The sequence below is a fragment of the Oryx dammah genome, unplaced genomic scaffold (genome assembly GCF_014754425.2).
Source record: "Oryx dammah isolate SB20612 unplaced genomic scaffold, SCBI_Odam_1.1 HiC_scaffold_26, whole genome shotgun sequence".
In the NCBI taxonomy this organism is placed as follows: domain Eukaryota; kingdom Metazoa; phylum Chordata; class Mammalia; order Artiodactyla; family Bovidae; genus Oryx; species Oryx dammah.
The window spans coordinates 45,983,066-46,007,199 of record NW_024070210.1 but is presented as its reverse complement, the minus strand read 5'-3'; the positions used below and the strand labels follow the sequence as shown (position 1 = coordinate 46,007,199).

Sequence of the window (24,134 nt, the reverse complement as noted above, 5' to 3'; positions counted from 1 at the left end):
CTTAAAGTAGTATGGCTTTGGACTAGTCACTTAGCCCCTTTGGGCCTTGCTTTCCTCATTTACGTAATGAGGTGAATAGAATAGGTGATGGTTAAGATTTTTTCAATTCTAAAAACAAATTCTATTTGTTAGCCTAATCATGACCAGACAGAGCAGATGAGGGACTTAGTTACTATCACCAGAGGTTTTCATTCTGAGTTTGTTCCTGATGCTGAATACAGGATGTGGAGGATGTGTCTGGAGCCCTTCAGGGGAGATTAAGAGCTTTCAGCATGCTATCCATTAAAAGGCCTTGAAATCACTGCCACGTGTTAGTTAATTCTTTACAAAATTCTTCATTAAAATAAATTATTGAATGGAGGTGTCAGGATTAGAGACTGCTTCCCTAAATAAGCCACATCAGATTTGATCTGCTTTGGGGGACTATGTGTCATATTTAAGGAAATCAAAATACTGTGTATTGAATTTGTCACACTAAATCTTTCCAATAAATGTGGCCATTTTGCTCACATTTCACTGTGGCCAGGAAGGTGAAGAAATCTTTGCATGCTTAACAACTGAGTGGATGATTTAACTAAATTTTAAGCAAAGAGCTATTTGTCTTTGAGAATATCCCGGGACAGTGTTTGAAATTTTCCCCCATTGAATCACTAGACTAGGGTAAAGGCTGCCTTCATCAGGTCCTGATGGTATCTGGGGATAATTCTTTGGCAGATATGAACATATTAGGATTCAAAAATTTATTGCATTAGCCAAAATCACATGACTTAAAGTAGCAATGGCCTTCCAGTAAAAGTGGATCACAAAATAATTCTGAATAAACCAAGATTCACAATTCAATTGAGATTAGGGTTTTAGGTAAGTCAAAGTGGGGAAATAAGATTCACCAAAGAGAATAATGTCAAATACATTACTAAAAATAATGTGTTCAATTCCCAAATTTGTTAAAGTGGTCATGCAGTCATATCTTCATTTCTCAAAATATGTTTATACATATTTAACAATATCTTTAAAATTTTTCCTCAACAGTGCTTTCAAAATCGAGTCTGTGCATAATAAGATGAAAAGTCCTGGAAATGATATTCTGAATATTTCAAGCTTCTACAGTTATTTACGAAATGGTAAAGTAGTTACAGATATAGTCTAATTTTTTTTCTATGAAATTAAAGTGCCATAACTGGATAGTATTCTACAGTTTAGAATGAGAAGGGTGCATGTTTACTGTTTGATTTAGTCTATGTTTCACATAGTTTAGTTTTATATTCTGTCTATATTTAAAATATATGAAGTTTCATTATTAGAACAAGTATCTTATAAGATGTAATGTAATGGATTTTTCAAATGATCTGTAAAATTCCTTAAAGTCTGAAACTTTTCAGCAAGGAAACACTTAATATTAAATAAAAGTCCCATATGATTTATGAGAAAGCTTCCTATATCAATATCTTTATTACCATATAAGTATTATATTAAGTAGTTTTACAGCTTTACAGTTTTACAGCTATTTCAGAAGTTTGTCTTTGAATTTTTCTGGGTAACAATCTTGGTGTTAAGATTATATTTTGATGCCAAATGGCTAATTCATTTCCCAAACCTCCTTATCCAATTTTTTGACATCTCAAGTGAAGTCACTCAGTCGTGTCCGACTCTTTGCGACCCCATGGACTGTAGCCTGCCAGGCTCCTCTGTCCATGGGATTTTCCAGGCAAGAATACTGGAGTGGGTTGCCATTTCCTTCTCCAGGGGATCTTCCCAACCAAGGATCGAACCCAGGTCTCCCGCATTGTAGGTGGATGCTTTTACCATCTGAGCTACCAGGGAAGTCTCCTTTGACATCTCAGTAAATGACAAATCTATCTTTCCAGTTATTCAGGCCAAGAACTTTAATGCCATTTTGACTATCTCCTTTTCCTCATACTCCACATCCAAACTTTTAGTAATCATGTTGGTTCTATCTTCAGAACATATCCCAGATTCTGACTGCTTCTCTATTATTCTGCCAAATGCTTGGTGTGAGACTTCATCCCTCTTGCCTAGATACAGAAGGCTCCTAACTACCCTCTGCTGCTATTCTTGACTCCTGCACTCTATTCCCAACCAAATATCCAGAATGATCTATTTGAAACTAAGTCAGAACCTCATGTGTGTTAGTTGCTCAGTCATGTCTGACTCTTTGTGACCCCATGGACTGAGCCTGCCAGGCTCCTCCGTCCCTTGGATTCTCCAGGCAAGAATACTGGAATGGGTAGTCATTCCTTTTTCCAGGAGATCTTCCCGAACCAGGGATCAAACCCAGGTCTATCTGCACTGCAGGTGGATTCTTCACTGTCTGAGCCACTAGGGAAGCCCTCTGCTACTACTTAACACTTTTCAGCGGCTTCTGTTTCACTCTGAATAAAAGCTACAGTCCTTACGATACCTCATGAGGCCCTGTATAACCTGGCTGCTCTACCGATGTCTTCACACACGCCTCCATCTGACCTCATCTCTTTGTATTCATCCCTAGCTTCACTACTTCCAGCTAGGCTGCCTTTTTAACTCTTACCAGAACATGTCAGGCAGGGTTTAAGATCTTTGCACTGAGTGTCCCCTCCGCCTGGAAGGCCCTTTCTCCAGATTCCATATAAGTCAACCTGCTGTTCCCCACCTCTATCCTCTATCCTTCAATTCATCCCCAATCGCCATCTTATCAATGCAGGCACCCTCCATTCTCCCTAGCATACTCTACCCCTTTCCCTGTTTGATCATAATCTTTTTCAACATTTGACATGCTGTATGTCATTTTTTCATTTGCCACCTACCTCCTGCCACTCAAATGTAAGCTCCAGGGAGGGTTATTAAATAATTTTTTTTTTTGATCAGCTTTATTCACTGCTGTACTCCTAGTTCCCAGACCAATGCTTGGAAGGAATTAAGCAAATACTTTTGGATTGAGGATGAATTAAGAATAGAACAAAGGTTTTGGAGATTAACCACTGAGGTTCCAGATCCAGTTCTGCCACTTACTACTTATGTAGCTTTAAGTGTATTTTCTACTCCTTTAAAAGCCATAATTACTGAATTTGGAAAATAGGAATAAGATTCCAGATTTGATGTGCTTTTACTTCCAAAGTTGTGCAGCATATGATTAATACATTGGGATGACCTGAATAACAGTTGTACAGTGGCCCTCTCAGGGCTTTTGAATAGAATATTCATTCAGAATCTTTTTAAATGGGAGTTTATTAATAGTCTCCAATTATGAAGCCACTAGTATGTCCAAAGAATTAAGTCCACAAACTTTACATGTATTATGTCAACTAATATAGAAATAACACTGCACAATAGGAGGGTCTGCTGCTGCTGCTGCTGCTAAGTCGCTTCAGTCATGTCCGACTCTGTGCGACCCTATAGACGGCAGCCCACTAGGCTCCTCTGTCTCTGGGATTCTCCAGGCAAGAATACTGGAGTGGGTTGCCATTTCCTTCTCCAATAGGAGGATCTATCTCTGTTTAATTCTTAGGGAAATTGGGGATCAGAGAAGTTAGATGACTCATTCATAGTCAACCAGCCAACAAGCTGAAGGACTAGGATTCCAGTCGATCTCCATCTAATTCCAACTTCCTTGCTCTTTCTATGACAGGCCATTTCTCACATTTATGATTATAAGTTATGTTTCCTCTATAGGACCTAGTCCGGATTGCCTGCCTTTGCCTGAAGTAGTAGTCATTATTAGGGTTATTTACTCTAATTTTTATTTTTTATAACACTGGGAAAGAGATTAGAATTTAAGGTATAATATAAGTGGTTTCTGGGCTTCCCTAGTGGCTCAGTGGTAAACAACTCATTTGCCATGCAAGAGATATGGGTCCAATCCCTGAGTTGGGAAGATCCTCTGGAGAAGGAAATGGCAACCTACTCCAGTATTCTTTCCTGGAGAATCCCATGGACATGTGAGCCTGGTAGGCTACAGTCCATAGGGTCGCAAAAGAGTCAGACATGGCTTAGCAACAAAACAAAAACAGTAAGTGGCTTCTGCAGAAACCCAGGTATTTGCTAACCAGAACCAAGGAGGCCTCAACTTTTCCTATGATTGTCCCAACCAAAGCAGCCTGAGCAACTAGGGTTATTACCAAACAATCTCCCTGATGTTGAGAGGTGGCATTTATAGCATTTAAAATTAAGTTAGGTACAAAGGAAACATGGTTTTATGTTTTAATAATTGGCAGATGGAAGGTTAAAGAAAGGAGAGATTCACTTCATGCTATTAATTCTATAAAGTCCAAGCCTAAGGAATAAAATAGTACTCTGAGGTGCTCGTTCTGAAGGTCTGACAGGAACCAATACCCACTTCCATCATCAGAAATGATGGCTAAGTAATATTGGTAAGCCTGAGATGTTTTCTTTTTATCTTTCCCCTGAAGTTATAATTAATTCTTTAACTCATTGACATTGCCAAGAAAAGTTGGCTCTCATTTCCATCTCATATTAAAGTTTTAACATCACATTAAAGTGCACTATGAAGTACCCCATGATGCCAGTAAGTAGTTACAGTTGAGACCAATACTTAGCTTTGATGGTGCAATCACAAGGTCAACTAAATGAAAGAGGGAGAAAGGAAATAGATAAAAAGAAAATGCTCTTTTCCCTGCTCTGCTCATGAAGAAATGAAAGATAACAACTTCAAATTCATAGTGCTCTGCAGTACTCACATGTTTTATATACTGTTCTTGGCCATTTCCAATTTATATCGTAGGTTCCATAGGAAAAAATGATATTAATAATGAGTCAGAAGTTTCTTATATATTTCTTTTATGTTCCCAGTTTACATTATATCAATACCTTCTATTAATCTCCCTTGCCCACCAATGTGATATACACACACACACACATACATGTCTATTAATATGTAAAATGGTAATTCAATGAAAAGCATCTTAGACTAAAACTAATTTAAATAGTTGATCCAGGATTTCAAACATACATTAATACATTAATTTAAATAGACAATTATAGCAATTTTCCCTCCAGTGCAGGGTTGCATCACTCTTCCTTATCTCACTCCTGGATCTGGCACCTAGATAATATACTTTAGCCATCAGAAAGCCTTAATTCATTGATTTTTTCATTTGGATGATAATATGTCCATTTTCAATTAATGAAAAGGCACTTATTAAGTGCTTTTTTGTGTAGGGAAATGTTGGACACTCTATGGATCAATTTAAATAAACTAAGCCATAGCTCACCCTTAAAGTTTCACACTGAACATTAGGGCAAATAGATAGAAAGGACATTCAAGAGGGCAAATTTAAAAGAAACGATACATAACAAAATGAGTCAAATTAAACCATAAGTGCTATACCTATTGATCAGAGTAGTATAGCCAGGTAAGGACAAAGCAAAGGGAGTTTTTTACAGGGTTTTCTGTGTGATAGATACTGATTCATGGCAAGGTAGAATTTCAGGAACTACTTGTATGAGGAAGGAGTTGTGAAATTCAGTAATCTGTTTTGAGGAAAATGTTAGTCATTGCATTTTGACGGCAAAAAGGTACAGAAATGGGTTTAAGGTATAAAGATGAGTTTGATTTGATGTGAATGTGTATTAGGACAATTATTAGAAATACATATATGTTAATTAATGTTTCTTGACTCTATATATGAAAATCATCTAAGGTACTTTTAAAAAGTATTAATGCCTACCCCATTCTCACCCCGGGACTTATTAGACCAGAATCACTGGAAAATTGATTTTTGTGGGGGGGAAAAAAGGCTCCCAAGTGATTTCAGTGTGCAGTCAGGGTTGAAGATCATTGGGCTGCTTCCATGTTTAATACTCTCAAGATACAAATATGTTCTATATATTTTTAGGTAAGAGTGAATCTCATCTACCTGAAGCTGACGTTTCACTTTTGAAGCTAATTTCCTGTTGGAGAGACCAGTCTGTTCAGGTATGATAACAGTTCATTTCGTGAAGTTATTGGAAGAGTTCCTTGCTGCTACATTTCCTTCATATTCCCCTCTACCTGAGAATATACGTAAGTAGGTACTCTTGTGTTTTCTTCCAGGGTATTTCATTTAATAGGACTGATACAGAGACTAACAATGAGGGAAAAGTGGAAAAGAACATGCAGGGATGCACCAAGTTAGGGGCATGAACAGAGGGGGCTGGTGAAGAGGTGTTTATGGTGTTATAGGTAACATAGGGCCCACTGAGGCAAGTGTTTATTATTTGATTTCAATATTAGATAGAAATGTCCCTAGGCTTGTGAATTTATGATCCCTAGGTATGATTAGAGATCATTTTTTATCCTTTTCATTTGTGAGCTGATTTAGAGACTTCGTTTACTCAATGTCCAATTTAAGTCTTTTCCTTATTTCAAGGATTGTTTGTGTATGTGTGGATAGCTTTGTACATTATACAATAAATATCTGTGCATTGATTAGATGAATATTAACTGGAACTTTATTCTTCATGGGCTAAATAAATGTCACATTTGCAAGACAAGCATAACAATAACGCCAATTACAAATGGTTATTTTTGGTTACAAGAAAACAAAGAAAGTCGATTCAGAACAGATTGTGGGGGTTGATACCATGAAACCAAATAACACAGTTGGGATGGTCATTAAAACCATGGCCTACATGATTTGCCCCTAGCCTAACCTCTTTCCTCATCATTCTCCCCGGTTCTCACTAGCCACACAGATCTGCTTATTATATCCAGAGCTCACGAAGCTCATTTCCACCTCAGGACCTTGCTGTTCTCTCAGACTGGAATTCTCATTTTTTCCCATTCATCATTTGGATCTTTGCTTAAAAGCCAATTCCTCAGAGAAGTCTTCACTTATCATTCCATCTAATATTGTCACTGTACCCTGTCTCTCCCCACTGCTCCAGTCACTGTCACAGTATCCATTTTTATTTTCTTTGTTAGGCTTGCTTTTAATGGAGAAATTACCATTTGTTTTTTGCTTGCTTATTTTCTGTCTTTTCACTGTTATAGAAGCTTGCTGAGAGCAAGGACTTTGCCTGTCTCACTCACTGCTTTCACTAATGCACAGAAAAGCAGAAGTGACAGCAGCCAGTCAATAAATATTTAGTGAATGTCTGCATAGCTATGAAAAAACCTCTGTGTTAATCAAATAAACATCAGTATATGTTGACTTTATCAGCAGATTTGCTAGCACCCTAAAAGAGTCTCTATTAAAGGTGGAATTTTTTTTTCCCCAGTAGCCAAAGAATTTCTCAGTGGAGAAAAAAATTCTTATGGAAAAAAGAATTCAGCAGAACATTTATTCTGAATTGCTCCAATTAAAGATCTTTTGTAGTTGTCTGTTTGACCATCAAATAAATTTTAATGTAGTTTGGACATATTTGGACTAATGGACCTTAAGGTTCTATGATTCTATGACCTTGTTAAAATGCTGGCAGCAGGACAAATATTACCAGAGCCTTTATTACTCACTCTGTATGAAGTTTAAGCTTCAAAGTTCTCTCATTTCTGCCACTAACCTGATAAATGATTCTGGAAGATAGGTTTAACTTGATATTTATTTTCCTCATGTGTAAAGCAGAAATGAGGCTTCCCAGGTGACCCTAGTGGTAAAGAATCTGCCTGTCAATGTAGGAAATGTAAGAGATTCAGGTTCAATCTCTGGGTTGGGAAGATCCCCTGGAGAAGAAAATGGTGACCCACTCCAGTATTTTTGCCTGGGAAATCCCATGGACAGAGTGGCCTGGCAGGCTACAGTCCACGGGGTCGCAAAGAGTTGGACATGACTGACCATCTGAGCACAGGACAGATGCCATAGAAATGAGAATTCCTGGGTCCTTCAGGAAAAACAGAGGCTGTTGCAAATATACATATAAATGCTTCAATAACCCATCCTCAAATTCCTTATAAAGGTGTTCATTTAAGCAATTAAACATGTTAATTTGAATCTGCTTTTTAATGTATTTTAAGAACACTGGCAATGGTAATGATTTTGTAAAACAGAGCAAAATCCTACTTCAGAAATTGAAAGGAGTATTTTTAAGGAAATAAGTAAGGATGAGTTAATTTTGCAGATGAAAGAGTTTGCAGATCATCTCTTTTGTTTCTCACACATGAAATATACCCAACATAGAAATAAATGCTGGAGAAGCAACGGCGAGTTTTGGGGTTGCTAACTTGCACATTTCTGAAGCAACACTAAAGTTCTTTGGATTTTATAATCTTACACTGTTAGGTGAAACCATGAAATCCAGGCCACCAGAGAGAAGTATTGTTTTTTCAAGGAAATGATGAGAAGACATGAAAGGCTAGTGTGAGTCTGACTGTTGGGAAAATGCTTTTATACCAGAAAGTCTGGACATTGAAACCACACGCAGGCTACAGGGGCTCTTATGAGTCTTCATAATGCTCTGTACTATTTTACAATACTTTGCTGTTTCAAGGTATTAGCAGAAAACCATTAAAAAAATTTAGCCTGCTATGGCACAGTAATACTTCCAGCTAATAAGTATATGGTCCAGATGTGGCTCTCTTTTCTCAGTCAATGGATTTTCAAACTTCATTTTAAATCTGCACATTCCTTTATAAATTGTAATGCTTCATGTACCTGTCTTTTCAGGAAAAACTATATATGCATTTAGAAGACAGCTTTATTGCATTGTGCTTTCAATTCCAGTTCATTATTTTCATTACAAAGTTATATAATATCTATAGATTTTATATTTGTTCAGAAAAATTCTATGTATACTACCTATCTACAAAATTTATCTACTGTATTTACATGCTAGAGAGACTTAAGTATTGATAGTCAGAAACTATCATTAAATTTTACCTTCCATCATGTATATTTTTAAAGTACACAAAATCTATTTCAACTCTATTTGCATGATTTTAGTGTTCAGTGTTTGGAGAAGGAAATGGCAACTCACTCCAATGTTCTTGCCTGGAGAATCCCAGGGACGGGGGAGCCTGGTGGGAGGCCATCTATGGAGTCGCACAGAGTCGGACACGACTGAAGCAATTTAGCAGCAGTAACAGCAGCAGTGTTCAGTGTATAACAGATACTGTAGCATTACTATATGCTTACATAAATTGTACCATGTCTCTGAGTATTGATCTCACACTGAGCACAAAATGTATATTTTGAATTTGCTTCCAACTGGGTATGTGCCATTCTGTATTCACTTTTTAAGTTCTGTGGCTCTGATTGTCCTGCTCATTGCAGTAAATATGTTTTATCCTGCTGTTTCTACTTCATCTTGTTTTTTAATGATACTCATATTAATTATTCCTGCAGTATATATTTATAGTGACATATATGTTAAAAAGTTCCAAAATTTAACAATTGTAAAATATGGTCAATCTAATAATTAGACATATTAACTGAAGTTCCATAAATCTCTGTATATTTTTAAGAAAGAATATTGATTCAGGTTGTTATAGAATATTATATCTGGTAGATAGAGGACATGCGAAATCACAGTAAATCACAGTCGTGAGAGGGCATCCATAATCTTATGGGAGCCTATGGCCAATCTGCCCATTCTGAGGGACAGACCATAGTCTGGATGTACTACAGGTCCGAGAATATCCTCCAATATCTTCCTGATTTTTATATGTAGAAACAGAAGCAAGTTCCATACAGCTTTCTGTGATTGAAAGCTCTCATCTTAGCCTCTCTCAGCATCACATACTGTTGTTTTGGGGTTTTGGCTTTTTTTTTTTTATTGAAAGATAATTGCTTTACAGAATTTTGTTGTTTTCTGCCAAATAGCAACATGAGTCAGCCATAGGTATACATATGTCCCCTAAAGTCCCAGAGAAGTACATAACTTGTCAAAAGTTGCATTTGTAATACCTGTCATCGTCAGAACATAAACTTGGACATTCTCATTTCAGATTGATATCTCTTTCTCTTTATACCATACCACTCATATCTTGGAGGCAGTGCTATCAAATAAAATGTGTGATAAAATTAAAATGACATAAATTCAATGATGTAAAATTATCCATGAATAATTAATACAGGTTGTCCCCTCATAATATCTATAAGTGTGGTTTACTTATTGTGATCTAAAATACTATGTTAGTAGATATCATAGCTAATAGTTAATATATGTTTCAGCATATAGTAGTTAATAAGTCATCAGTACCATAATGTGTAGAATTTTATGTTGTATTCATGGTATGCAACAGCTTTCACAGTGTTGAGTATCTCATCACAAATATGCCTGGGTAAGGATTATGTACCTTTATTGTAACAGGCAGTACTACAATGTTAATAGATCTGGTGTGCAGTAGTAAAATCACATCATTCATGAGCCTTTTTGCCACAACCCAAACAAGCATCTGAGTGGCCAAGAATAGGGGGATAATCAGTGATCAGGAAACTACTCTGATACTTTCTGGATGTTCCCTATATTTAAAACTCTAGAATAGAGTTTAGAATAGAGTTTCTTCTGCCCCTGCTGTTTACTGAGCATCTGCCAACAGCATAAACTCTGAGTGTCCCTGGAGCCTAAAGGTCTCACAAGATCGCTGTTATTGTTTAATTGCTAAGTCATGTCTGACTCTTTGTGACACCATGAACTGTACCACTCCAGGCTTCCCTGTCTTTCACTATCTCCCAGAGCTTGCTCAAATTCATGTCCATTTAGTCAGTGATACTATCTGCCCATCCCATCCTCTGTCTCCCCGTTCTCCTCCCGCCTTCAATCTTTCCCAGCTTCAGGGTCTTTTCCAATGAGTCAGCTCTTCGCATTAGGTGGCCAAAATATTAGAATTTCTGGTTCAGCATCACTCCTTCCAGTGAATATTCAGGGTTGATTTCCTTTAAGATTGATATCCTTGCTGTCCAAGGGACTCTTAAGAGTCTTCTCCAACACCACAATTTGAAAGCATTAATTCTTCAGCACTCAGCCTTCTGTATACAACTACTGGAAACACCATAGCTTTGACTCTACAGACTTTGTCGGCAGAGTGATATGTCTGTTTTTTAATATGCTATGTAGGTTTGTCATAGTTTTCCTTCCACAGAGCAAGTGTCTTTTAATTTCATGACTGCAGTCACTGTCTGCTGTAATTTTGGAGCCCAAGAAGATAAAATCTGTCACTTTTTCCACTTTGTTCCCATCTGTTTGCCATGAGTGATGAGACCGAATGGCATGATCTTAGTTTTTTGAATGTTGAGTTTTAAGCCTGCTTTTTCACTCTTCTCTTTGACCCTCATTAAGACGTTCTTTAGTTCCTCTTTGCTTTCTGCCATTAGAGTGGTATCATCTGCATATCTAAGATTGTTTATATTTCTTGATTCTAGCTTATGATTCATCCAGCCTGGCATTTCACATGATGTACTCTGCATGTAAGTTAAATAAGCAGGGTGACAATATACAGCGTTGGCATATATATTCCTTTTCCAATTTTGAACCAGTCTGTTGCGCCATGTCCGGTTCTAACTGTTGCTTCTTGACCTGCACACTGGGTTCTCAGGAGACAGGTACAATACCAATCCACTTTACCACCACTGGATACCTCATGATAAATATTCCCCTTCCCTCTCCCCTCAACTGTGGTTCTTGACTGGCTATGTACAATAACTGGAAGGCAGGCTTTGCAGTGTTTTAAGCCACATGAAACTATTTACACATATACACAGTTTAGTGAGATTTATTATTAAAGTTTTGTCTTTAATTTTCTGTATTTTTTAAATCAAGTATGTTAAATTGTACTTGGCATTCAGAAACTAAACTTGTATTTAAGAACAATGTGATATATTCAAATTTTGTTTTCTGGTGAAAATGAAAATATTTTATGAGAAAGAATGGAGAACGCCTTTAAATTTTCCTTTTATAATCTCTTGAGCTTTATTTAAAAAAAAAAAAAAACCAGTATGATGACTTGGATGCTAATTTCCAGTAACTACACTTCAGTTGTTTCAGATAGTAATTCTGGTGGAATGGAGCATTACAATTTATGTGAGACATTCAAATAAAAATTCCAGGCTTGGTGGTTTATATAAGAGCCTGAGCATTTGTGAACACTAAAAATAATTCAATTTAAAAAATAAATTTTACAGGTAACTGAAGCAATACAAGCTGTTCTTTTGGCAGAAGTTCAGAAGCACATGAAGACTTTAAGAAAGACACCGGTCAACAGTGAATCAGAGTCTGTGGCAAAGAATGGTGACTATGAGATGAAGCAGATGCTGCCAAAGATTGAATGGGCCAAGGAGCCTGAGTTACAGTGTACTACAGACACTTTTCCTCTGCAAAGTAAGTGCAAAATTTATTGGCAAGCTCTTTCATCAGAACTTTTTCTACTCCTCAGAGCATGTTGAGAATATGAGTTCACAATAAATCATTCCTGCAAAAGCCAAGCTAAGTGCCCTGTTTCTGACCTATTCTGCTATCAATATCCTCATAATTGTCAAGTTTCTAATTCTAAATTATAATTAATAAATATTTTACAAAACAAAATTTATGTTCTTTATTTAAATGTTTTAAAGTTAAGACAGTAAAAATGAAAACAGAAGTAACAATAATAGCTTAATGGGACATATATTATAAGAATACTCGGCTAATAACAGGTCTTAAATTTGTGTTAATTTGATAACATGATAATAGCCATGTGTTATTTTGGGGGCGGGGGATAAGAAATGAAAATAGAAACTAAAAGTAAACTGTTTTATAGTTGGACCACTTGATTCATTCTGTAACCAATTTTATCACTGTAACTTTATAATCACAGTGTTTATGGTTTTGACTAGAAAGTGAATCTAAATTTCTGCTATATAATGTTATCTGACTTTTTAGCCTGTTATCTGTGACTTAAAAATGAAAATTAAAAAAAAGTAAAATTAAGCAAAAGTTTGATTTTCAACTTTGTTAGTAAGCTTTTGATGAAAAAATAAACACATAATATTATTATATATATTTCTCAGGAAAACATGTTACAAGTTTACATGTTTCAGATTGTTAAAAAATTTTAGATACTTCTTTTAGCTCTTTAAAAGAGATTTTATTTGGGACTCAGAAATGTTGCTATATTAAAAATGTTAAATCTTAAAACAAGTATTATTCTTAAAAATGTATTATATTTATTTCTTATTATTATTTTTATAAGATTACTAATTATAGAGCACTCTGCAGTGAAAGAGGATATGTAGCACGAAAAGGCTTTTTCAAAGAAGGCCAAAGATCAAAATAGAGGGACTGTTTCCTAGTACCAAGAAAGTCACTGAGGCTGGTAAATTCAGATAGTAATTTGTTAGAACTCAGTGGTGATTTCAAGTCACTCGTTTTTTTTGTTGTAAAGAAATTAGCTTTAATTATCTGGCAAATTTACTCGCTTTAAGGCCTTCCTGTTTGTTCATGTCACATAATTGTATTTGTGTTACACCTTTCAAACAAGAAGTAGAAAAATTCCTTTTTAAATTAATTTCACTGACTACATTTGTGTTCTTGATTCATTTGGAGAGACACCTGTAGTGTCTCTCCAAAGGTAGCTAGTGTCATTCATCACGTGATAATTCTCACTTGGTGGTATTTCTGTTACTTATCCCTAGTGTCTAATTTATCCATTGGCCCATAAGCCTCATTTCTTGGCAGGCTATCAAGGTGAAATTTTCATGAGTTTTGCCATCACATGGCTTACTCATTATTTGAAGTTTCATCAGATTGGACCCTCTGGTGAAACTTCATAATTGAGAATTATTAATTCTATGGAACTGAATCTTACTGTACTAAAGAATCTAGATCTTAATAAATATTGTCTATCTTTATCATTATTGAGTGATCCTTTAGAAAATTTAGGATTAGCTGTGATAAGAATTGGAACACAAAAATATTAAAACTACTTGATATATGTTGGTGGATTAAATTTAGAATATTTTATTTAAAATAAGTATAATATTTTCACAAATAATAAGTATATATTGTCCTGGGAAATAGTCCTTATATGAAAATATTAACTCCAATTGCAAGTATATAGAAAGCAAATAACAAGCATTGAAGAGAAAAATTTGCAAGCAATATTATATTGGATACTAACATTGCCATTTTTCCCCTTTTGGAAAAAATAAACAAAACTAATTTTAAAACTATTCAGAGGAGCTAAGTATAATTAATTACAGGAAAAGCTTTAGATCTTTACTAGTGGTATACACTGCACTACTTGATGGAATTTTTAAAAATAAATAACTAAAAAGCTATTTTATTTATCTCAGACATCCTGATTCAAAGGTTAAGAGGATAATGTAGGTGGTATTCACCAAATATGATTATACCTCAAATTTTATAGGCAGATTTACTTCGCTTCAGTGTGACTGCACCATATCATTTAATCAAATATTCTTATGATAAATGGTTTATATTGTTTAATTTTATCAGGTCCTTGCTCATTTTTCCTCTATGAGTTTCCCATTCCCCCTACTTGTTTTTGTTTGTTTTTCTATTTTTGTTTATTCTTTCTTGGTTCCTTTCTTGCATTTTATTTGTAAATCATTTCAAAAGTAACATGAATTTTTTGTATAGATACTCATAAACTTCTTTTATGTTGGGTATAGTAGGTTTGGCTTATTAGTGCTGTGGTAATATGACAATAATATTAATAGATCATAAGGAAAATAATATTAACAGCAACAGTTATTGCACTCTTACTATGTTCTAACAGCTGAAAAGAGTGACTATCTGAGGAAGAGAGATTTCCATGGTGCTACCTAAGCTTTTCCTGACATAAGCCTCTATCAATATTTAGGTTAACATACTAATTATGTATCTTTCTCATACACATAGAAATAAATAGTATTTGGAAAAAAGTTCATCACCATACTGGGTATCTTGATTGCCTCTAGTAGTGTATCTCTTGCACTTTGAGACATGCTTCCTATTATTATTTCATTTTTTAAATAAATAAACTGGACTTAAAGAAGGTATATGACTTGTCTACAGTCACCAAATTACTAAAAACAAGGAAACAATTCTGGATATTCTCTTAAGCACTCATTTTATCCAGTAAGCTGCATTTTCCACACTTGCAGCATGAAGGAAATTTGCTCTAAATCAGCTTGATCTGAAAATTGAATAATTTATTGAGTGGTTTTCTTAGATTTTTATTCCTCTCTCATAAATCATAGTTTCTATTAACAAAGAAAATGCAGAATGTTCAATCGTTGCCATCACAGCCCTCATAAAGAAAATCACCAGGTTTCTTGAAAGATTTGTACATGAAATGGAAATCAGTAAAGTGAGAACTGAAGCACAATGTGTGTTTGCACTTTATAATTTTGTATCTTATTTTTCAGTGTTTTCACTTGTTACATTTCACAGCTTGTATTTTATTTGAGGTCTTAATATTTGTGAATCAGTATTTTATAGGAGATCTGTGAATTTTATCTGAGTTTACAATTTTATAACAATCACACTGCAATCTACTTGAATCTTTTTAATAAGAAATTATATAATTAGCACTCACATTTGAGGTTAAGATTTAATACTTTAAAAAACAGCAATGGTTTCTATTATTAAAAAGCCTTAGAAAGCTATTTCCCTTGACTTTTTAAAAAATGTTATTTGGATCAGTTTAAGCAAGTACTCTGAATTGTTTCATTAAATAAATTGGTTGAAATAGAAATGGAGGCTTTGTAGATAAAACTGTCACCATAGAATTACTGGCTGAATTTAAATTCATGTTAAACTGTGTGGTTGTGAAGATGATACATCAAATAAGAGTACCGCAAATAATCTTTATAATTTGCATTATTTTCAAAGTCTTATCTGCAAAGTTAAATAATGAAAATGTGCTCTTTAAGTAAAACCATTATTTTATAGTAAATCAAGGTATATTTAACAGAAAAGTTTTGTGATCCTGGTGGCCATCAGTAGAAGAACTGGCATAGGACAGTTTTCATCTGCTTGTTGAATATCTCAGAAGGAAATCTGTCTAGTTGTAGAAAGGCTTTGAAATATAGTATCTGACTACCTCACAGGGAAACTCTTACCTGATATTGTTAGTTATGGTAAATACATCTTCCTTTTCCTTTGAGGGCTTCAGGTTGAGAAGGCCAATGCATTCTTAAAGGCACAGAAGTAATTTAGAAAAAATCTGTGTAAGGCAAGCGAGCAAGGAGCAGAGAAGTAATGGGGGATCATCATAGAGTGCCTTTTGTGTATCAGACTGAGGTCTTACGCTTTCTCTCTGAGATGGGAGAACAGACAGTAGGCACGTATTTTAATGGAATCTCATTGCCTAAAGTTCAGGGCCATGAGCAGAAGCTGGGAGACCAGTTGGGAGGCCATATAATGCTAATCCAAATGATGGCAGCTTGGAACAAATATGGTGGCTTGGTTGGAGAAGGTGAGAAGTGATCAGATTTTGAATGTACATACAGGTGCTGTGCTCAATGGCTCAGTTATGTCTGACTCTTTGCAACCTCATAGACTGTAGCCTGCCAGGCCGCCAGGCTCCTCTGTCCATGGGATTTTCCAAGCAAGAATACTGAAGTGGCTTGCCAAAGTATTCGCTGATGAAATGGATATAGAGGAGTGAGATAATCAAAATCTATACTTGCATTTTTTTCAACAAAAATATCCTTGATCCATAGATTGACCTTGGTAAGCTGATTTGATTCCTATGTTGGGTAGTGCAGTATCCCATAGGATATTCTGGGTAGAGAATGGAAGATTCACTTCCCAGAAGGCTGCCTCCCCTATCTTCAGTTTCAAGTGTCCCTGCTCAGATGACCTACAGATTTTATTTTCTAGCATTAACTAAAGTAACTCTCAGATAATAAGCAAAAGTTTCTAGCCAAGAAACTACGATTGAAGATAATTCTAATAATGCAATCTTAAGCAAAAAAGGTGTAAATGGCACTGTTGTGTGTGTGTGTGTTAATGTTCTGCTTTTGAAATTCTTATTTTTGCGTATATTTTAGAATGGACTTAATGTTGATATACTAATAAGATGTATATTATTTATAAACAAACACACATATACTGGTGATGCACGCATCAGAGTTCTTTGTATTTTCTGCAAGAAAGTATCCCAACCACAGCCTTTGGGTGGACTCAGAAGGCAGATATGATAAGCTTTTAGTTATGAAGGGATGGTAACTTGATATTCTGTACTGCATACTGTGCTAGCTCCAAAACTTTGAATACATCTTTATGTATCACTCCTCTATGCCTCTGTGTACGGATCCATGAATTGGTGGTACACAGAGAACAAATTGGAAATCCCCAGTCGAAGACCATAGTGTATCAGATGCTATGGGTGAGTTTGCAGGAACACATCAAAGCAGTACCTAACCCAGATTTGAGGTCAAGAAGACTTCTTTGAAGAAGAGATGCCTAATGCAAGACTTGAAAGATGAACATAATTTAGCCAAGCAAAAAAGGATGGAGTAGGAGAAGGCAGCTGTTTCAAAGACCACTGAAGACACTTACGCCCTTTTCTTTCTCCCAAGAATTATCTGATCCATACATGCATAAATGTGGAACCTGAACATTAAAGAGAAACCAATACATCCTTAATTTCTTCTCTGGAGAGCATGTGCCCTTTTCGAATCTCATTGTGCCAATGCCTTCCTCTCCTAATTAAAGTGAAAGTGAACTCACTGAGTCATGTCCAACTCTTTGTGACTCCATGGACTGTAGCCTACCAGGCTCCTCCATCGATGGGATTTTCCAGGCAAGAATACTGGAGTGGGTTGCCATTTCCTTCTCCAGAAGATCTTCCTGACCCAGGGAATGAACCCAGGTCTCCTGCATTTTAGGCAGACGCTTTACCATCTGAGCCACCAGGGAATTCTCAGTCCTCTAGAATAGCAATGATAGTGATAGTGATGATAATAACATCTAACGCCGATATGGCTTAGTATGTTCTAAGTGCCTCATGTACCTTAAATCATTTGATTCAGGCAACAGTTCTATGGGGATAGGTAGTATTGTTATTACTTCATTGATGAGAAAATAGATACAGAGAGGTAACTTTCCCAAAGTCTATCTGAACAAGCAGCAGAACCAAGAGTTAAACCCAGGCATCAGAATCTGGGTTCTTCATTACTCTCTGGCATTGCTTTCCAATTAAACACTATTTTCCTTTCAGTTCAGTTCAGTTGCTCAGTCGTGTCCAACTCTTTGCGACCCCATGAATCGCAGCACGCCAGGCCTCCCTGTCCATCACCAACTCCCGGAGTTCACTCAGACTCACGTCCATCGTGTCAGTGATGCCATCCAGCCATCTCATCCTCTGTCGTCCTGCCTCCAATCCCTCCCAGCATCAGAGTCTTTTACTATTTCTTAATTCATTAATATTTACCATGTGTCTCCTATATGACAGTTACAGAGATAGGTATTGCCCAGGTCGAGGATCACAAGGCTGCAGAACCACAAACATTTGGTATAACAACAGAGGAAATGCTCTCTTGAATCAACTAATGAGCAAATATCAAATAACTAATTTCTATTAACCTTTGGATGAGACACTATAAGCTATTTCACAAAAGATGCACTTAACATTAAATAGCTTTGTTTGGAATATACATTTACATAAGTTTTAGTGGTTACAACAGAGACAGCAATGGCACCCACTCCAGTACTCTTGACTGGAAAATTCCATGGGCAGAGGAGCCTGGTGGGTTGCAGTCCATGGGGTCACAAAGAGTCGGACACAACTGAGCGACTTCACTTTCACTTTTCACTTTTCACTTTCATGCATTGGAGAAGGAAATGGCAGCCCACTCCAGTGTTTTTGCCTGGAGAATCCCAGGGACGGGGGACCCTGGTAGGCTGCTGTCTATGGGGTCGCACAGAGTCGGACCCGACTGAAATGACTTAGCAGTAGCAGCAGTGGTTACAAATTAGGTTTTATGCTTGGGAACTGGAAATGCCAACTGGTAAATAGTAGATATGAAAAAGATTTGGCATATACATATTAGTCAAAAGGTTGGCAGTATGAGAGAAAGAGGAAATATAAATTTTCATTTTTATAGATTAATTCAAATTATATAATAGACAATCATATTTAAATATCAAGATATTCATGTTGAATGATGAGGAATTTGCATATGATAAGCAAATAATTTAGTACCTAGGGTACATTACATACCTTTCAAAAAACACTGTTGTCATTTGGGTTTAACATATGTTCTGTCTTATTTTTTGCTTCTTGCAAAATAGATGGGGAATTTTTATCATTTCCATTTCTCCCTATATAAATCCTGAACTTCTCCACTGCTTCTTCCCTCTCTGAATCATCTTTAAGATTGCATCGCCTCAGAAAGACTGATAGAGTTCACTGCTCTTTTTACCAAAGTAGTTTCATCTTTCACAGAGATTGAGATTGATGATTTTCATCTTGGCATATGAAGAACTAGAGTGTTGCATCATCCTTTTTCCTCATGAGCAATCAGAATGCCAACCTGGCCCAGAGACTAGCATCAAGGAATCGAGTTAAATATTTCCTTGGTGACAGTTGTGCGGGCACCAATTTATCGATTATTGTCTGCATGCCCATTTAAATTTATTGACAAAGGAAAAGTGATCTAGATTCTGTCCCTGAAATCAATGTATTTTACACTATTGTTCTCCAAACTGAGACTGGCCTCCCAACAGTGACCTCTCAAGGACGGGGTCGGGTCTATTTATCTTTTTTCCTCCCATCACCTGGGAGGGTCCTTCACCTAGTAGCTGGTAATAAGTGATTATTGAGAGGATGGATGAATGGATGGACCGCAGAATCTTTAGCTCCTACTAAAGATTCAGCCAATTTCTAATTAGTAATAGCAAAAAAAAGACAAGAAAAATCTGCTGATTGCTTTCCTGTAGCGGCCAGATATAGCCTGAATACACACATGAAATCATTTTCTAAGCATCATCTCCCCAGGATCATGTGTGTGCACACAGAAGGCTCACAAAAAAATTAAAAATAGACACATGAATGAATCTCACTTGTAACCATTCCAAAGCTTCTTTCCTAATGGTTGATTATTTAGCTCTTCATTACTCATTTGGTCATGACCTGGTTTCAATCTGATGTTTTTAGAGAGCCTGGAGACTTGCTTGAAACTCGTCTTCTTATTCTTCATTCAGCTACAGCTTTTCTGTGGAAGTATTTAAGGAGCTGCTGTGTCAAACACTATTTCTTCAGTGTTTGGATTCATGTCCTGGGTTCTGACTCATCTGTCTCTTCTTGAATTTCTGGTTCATTTGTGATCTCTTGTAGCCAACAGCCCCAGTACTGCTAAGCTAGGGTTCTGCTTACAACCTGACTCATTTGGGTCAGCCTCCTCCCTGTTGACTCCATTTCTACCTCTGAGCCTGGCACCTTGTGTGATATTAGTTTCTACCTTAAATGCAATGCCATTAGTCAATATGCATATGCATTCCTAGTTCTGGAAACAGTTTTGATACAACTAAATTCCTTGAGAGAAAAAGCAGGGATTTAGTCAGTTTTGTATTCTCAACAGGGAGTACAGTTTCTAGCACACAGCAAGGCAACTATTAGAGAAATGGTGGTTCAAGGAAAAATTATCCATATGTTCTTATGTCATTCAGTTCAGTTGCTCAGTTGTGTCCAGCTCTTTGAGACACCATGGACTGCAGCACGCCAGACTTCCTTGTCCATCACCAACTCCCAGAGCTTGCTTTCCATCGAGTCAGTTATGCCATCCAACCATCTAATTCTCTGTTGTCCCCTTTTCCTCCTGTGTTCAATCTTTCCCAGCATCAGGGTCTTTTCCAATGAGTCAGTTATTTGCTTTCTTTATAGTTCAATTCTCACATCCATACATGACTACTAGAAAAACAATAGCCTTGATTTGACAGACCTTTGTTGGCAAAGTAATGTCTCTGCTTTTTAATATGCTGTTTAGGTTGGTCATAGCTTTTCTTCCAAGGAGTAAGCGTCTTTTAATTTCAACGCTGTAGTCACCATCTGCAGTGCTTTCAGAGCCTAAGAAAATAAAGTCTGTCTCATGTCATTGGAATATCTGATTCCATCAGAATGTCATTCATCTTGCTGGCAGCACCCTTATTTTACCATTTTAACTTGTCAATATATCTGTCCAATTTTCAGCCTTAGAACAATTTTAATAACTTGTTTGCTGGAAGAAATATTAATAACCTCAGATATGCAGATGACACCACCCTTATGGCAGAAAGTGAAGAGGAACTAAAAAGCCTCTTGAAAGTGAAAGAGGAGAGTGAAAAAGTTGGCTTACAGCTCAACATTCAGAAAACAAAGATCATGGCATCTGGTCCCATCACTTCATGGGAAATAGATGGGGAAACAGTGGAAACAGTGGCAGACTTTATTTTGGGGGGCTCAAAAATCACTGCAGATGGTGACTGCAGCCATGAAATTAAAAGACGCTTACTCCTTGGAAGGAAAGTTATGACCAACCTAGATAGCGTATTGAAAAGCAGAGACATTACTTTGCCAACAAAGGTCCGTCTAGTCAAGGCTACAGTTTTCCCAGTGGTCATGTATGGATGTGAGAGTTGGACTGTGAAGAAAGCTGAGCGCCAAAGAATTGATGGTTTTGAACTGTGGTGTTGGAGAAGACTTTTGAGAGTCCCTTGGACTGCAAGGAGATCCAACCAGTCCATTCTGAAGGAGATCAGCCCTGGGCGTTCCTTGGAAGGAATGATGCTAAAGCTGAAACTCCAGTACTTTGGCCACTTTATGTGAAGAGTTGACTCATTGGAAAACACTCTGATGCTGGGAGGGATTGGAGGCAGGAGGAGAAGGGGACGACAGAGGATGAAATGGCTGGATGGCATCACTGACTCGATGGACGTGAGTCTGAGTGAACTCCGGGAGTTGGTGATGGACAGGGAGGCCTGGCGTGCTGCGATTCATGGGGTCACAAAGAGTCAGACACGATTTTGAGTGACTGAATTGAACTGAACTGAAACATTTTTTATTAACCGTTTACTATGTCTAGGGTTCAATGTAAGGTACTACAAATCTTTTATTAGATCATTTCATACATTTCTTGTATATACTTCTAAATAGTTTATATCATCTGGCACTCTAATTTCTTGTTTATTTGCCTTTCTTTCCCACCTCTCTGAACTCCTTGAGGGCAAAATTTGGAATTTATTCATCTTGCGCTTCTAGCAGGTAAGGTACTATGTGGCTCCTGATGGGTACTCATTAAAGTATGTTGCCTACATAAGTGGAGGAATGATAAATGACAGTGACAGACATGTATCAAAGAACTGTGGTAAAAGAATGGAAGAAATGCTAAATAATATGCTAATTGTCTGTAGGTAGGAAGGGAATAGAAAAGGTCATTATAGGGACAGTGATGGTTTTCTGCATGTACACCTGTGGTGGATTCATGTCAATCTATGCCAAAACCAATACAGAATTGTAAAGTAAAAATTAAAAATAAATAAATAAATAAATTTAAAAAAAAAAAAGAAAGAAAAAAAAAGAAACAAAATTCCAAATTAAGGTAACCATCAGTCCCTTGCTACAATGTTTTATATATGCAGTGTAATTTGCTCAACTAGAGGATGTTAAATTTCTTAGAATAATAAACATTATTATATTTTCATCAAAAAAAATAAATAAATAAAAATAAAATAAAATGTTAATCTGGAGGCATTTTTTTAAAATTTATTTTTCTTAGTTCAGGGGCAAACTAAATATCTGTCTAGAGAGTTACCAGGAAAAATTAATGCCAATAGATGTCTGAAGGCAAAAAACAAGGCAACCCAGGAGAATAAGCCACAGGAAATGAAGACAGCTAATTCAAAGAAGAGTTGTTACTTTTTTTTCCTTTTACCTGATACAGATGATCATGGGCCCTTTATTCATATCTATGCAGGAATGCCTGTCATCCAGCCAGGCAGCCTGGCTAATCTGGGCCAATATAAAAGTTCCCCTTAGTAACTGAATATACGTAAGAATAGGGTAACTGTGAACAAGATTCCAGCCTTTTGGTCAGAATTAAGTGGTGTTTCTCAACTCTTTTCAGTCCTAGAATGAACTGAAATATTGTTAACAATTTCTAACATTCCCTTTCTAATTCTAAAATGAAGTTCATAAGTAATAAAACCTACTGCATGAATAATTTATACACAATTTAAAGAGTTCATAATAAAAATATGTCAATAGGTAAAAGCTTGGGCATAACCATACTAAAAGATACAATAAAATGCTGACTGGGAAACATTTCAGCTGCAAATGCAAGCCTGCACAGGCAGGGTGGTGCTGTCAGTGACACTGATGTCCAGGTGGATTTGGGTTAGTATCCTTCCTAGAAAACTAAAGGTACAATCAAAGCTTTGAAAGATCCCTATGTGTAAAAGAAAGTTAGTTACTGGACTCAAGAAACTATAAGCAGGGCTTTCCCTTCCGTGAACGTCCAGTGGAAAACTTGAAAGCCATGTAAAACACCAGGATAACTTTTTCATTGTGAAGGACCATCCTGAGCACTGCAGGACATCTGCCTTTTCTTATTCCTGCCCACTAAATGCCAGTATTTTCACCTTTTCCAAAATCATTGGGGAAAGGAAAGGTCCCTTGCCTCAGCAGTTTCCAAAGTCTTCCTCCAGGGGGCAGTACCAACCCTGCTGACAACCAAAGCCTTCAGACAGGGATTCTATACATTCTGATGCCTTTCTTTGTTTCTGTCCTTTGCTCCTTTGAAAATGCAAAGGGAGATAATGGAATTAAGAACCCTCAACTAACTCAAGAAGTTCTTTCCTTAGCTCCTCTGTGTTTGCTCCTTTCTTTGCACTTCACCCATGTTGTTTCTTCATTGGTCATTGTTCTTCCAAGGACAGGTAACAAATTATCAGATTGCAGTTCCGACTCCTTCATTAGATAAAGAACTTACTCTGTCCTTTCACTTTCGTCTTTGTGTCCTCAAAGCCTGGCAGTGGATCTGGCATAGAATCAATGTTGTTGGATGATTAAATGAAGAAGGCATGCTATTGACTACTAAGCATTCTCCAAGGAAGTCATTTTTAAAAAGTCCAAAATTTATAATTGAAATTAAATGATTATTTTACAGTAGAGAATAAACATAACACATCTTAAAATTAAAGATTAGGTAACCTATCTCCTAATATGTCAATTGAGCAAAACTGGAAATGAGAATAATGGATGGAAAGTGATACACAGGTTCATTTAAATGCTGGGAACATAA

General features: G+C 36.6%; 1 protein-coding gene across 1 annotated transcript in view; it reads left to right on the top strand.

Moving 5' to 3' along the window:
- Positions 1-24,134, top strand: part of WDR72 (WD repeat domain 72) — a 197,778-nt gene that overhangs the window by 107,176 nt on the left and 66,468 nt on the right. Inside the window, exons 15-17 of the mRNA XM_040226552.1 lie at positions 1,030-1,121; positions 5,850-5,929; positions 12,051-12,246. Of these exons, the coding sequence (XP_040082486.1) occupies positions 1,030-1,121; positions 5,850-5,929; positions 12,051-12,246 (368 nt within the window). The remainder of the gene's footprint in view (positions 1-1,029; positions 1,122-5,849; positions 5,930-12,050; positions 12,247-24,134) is intronic.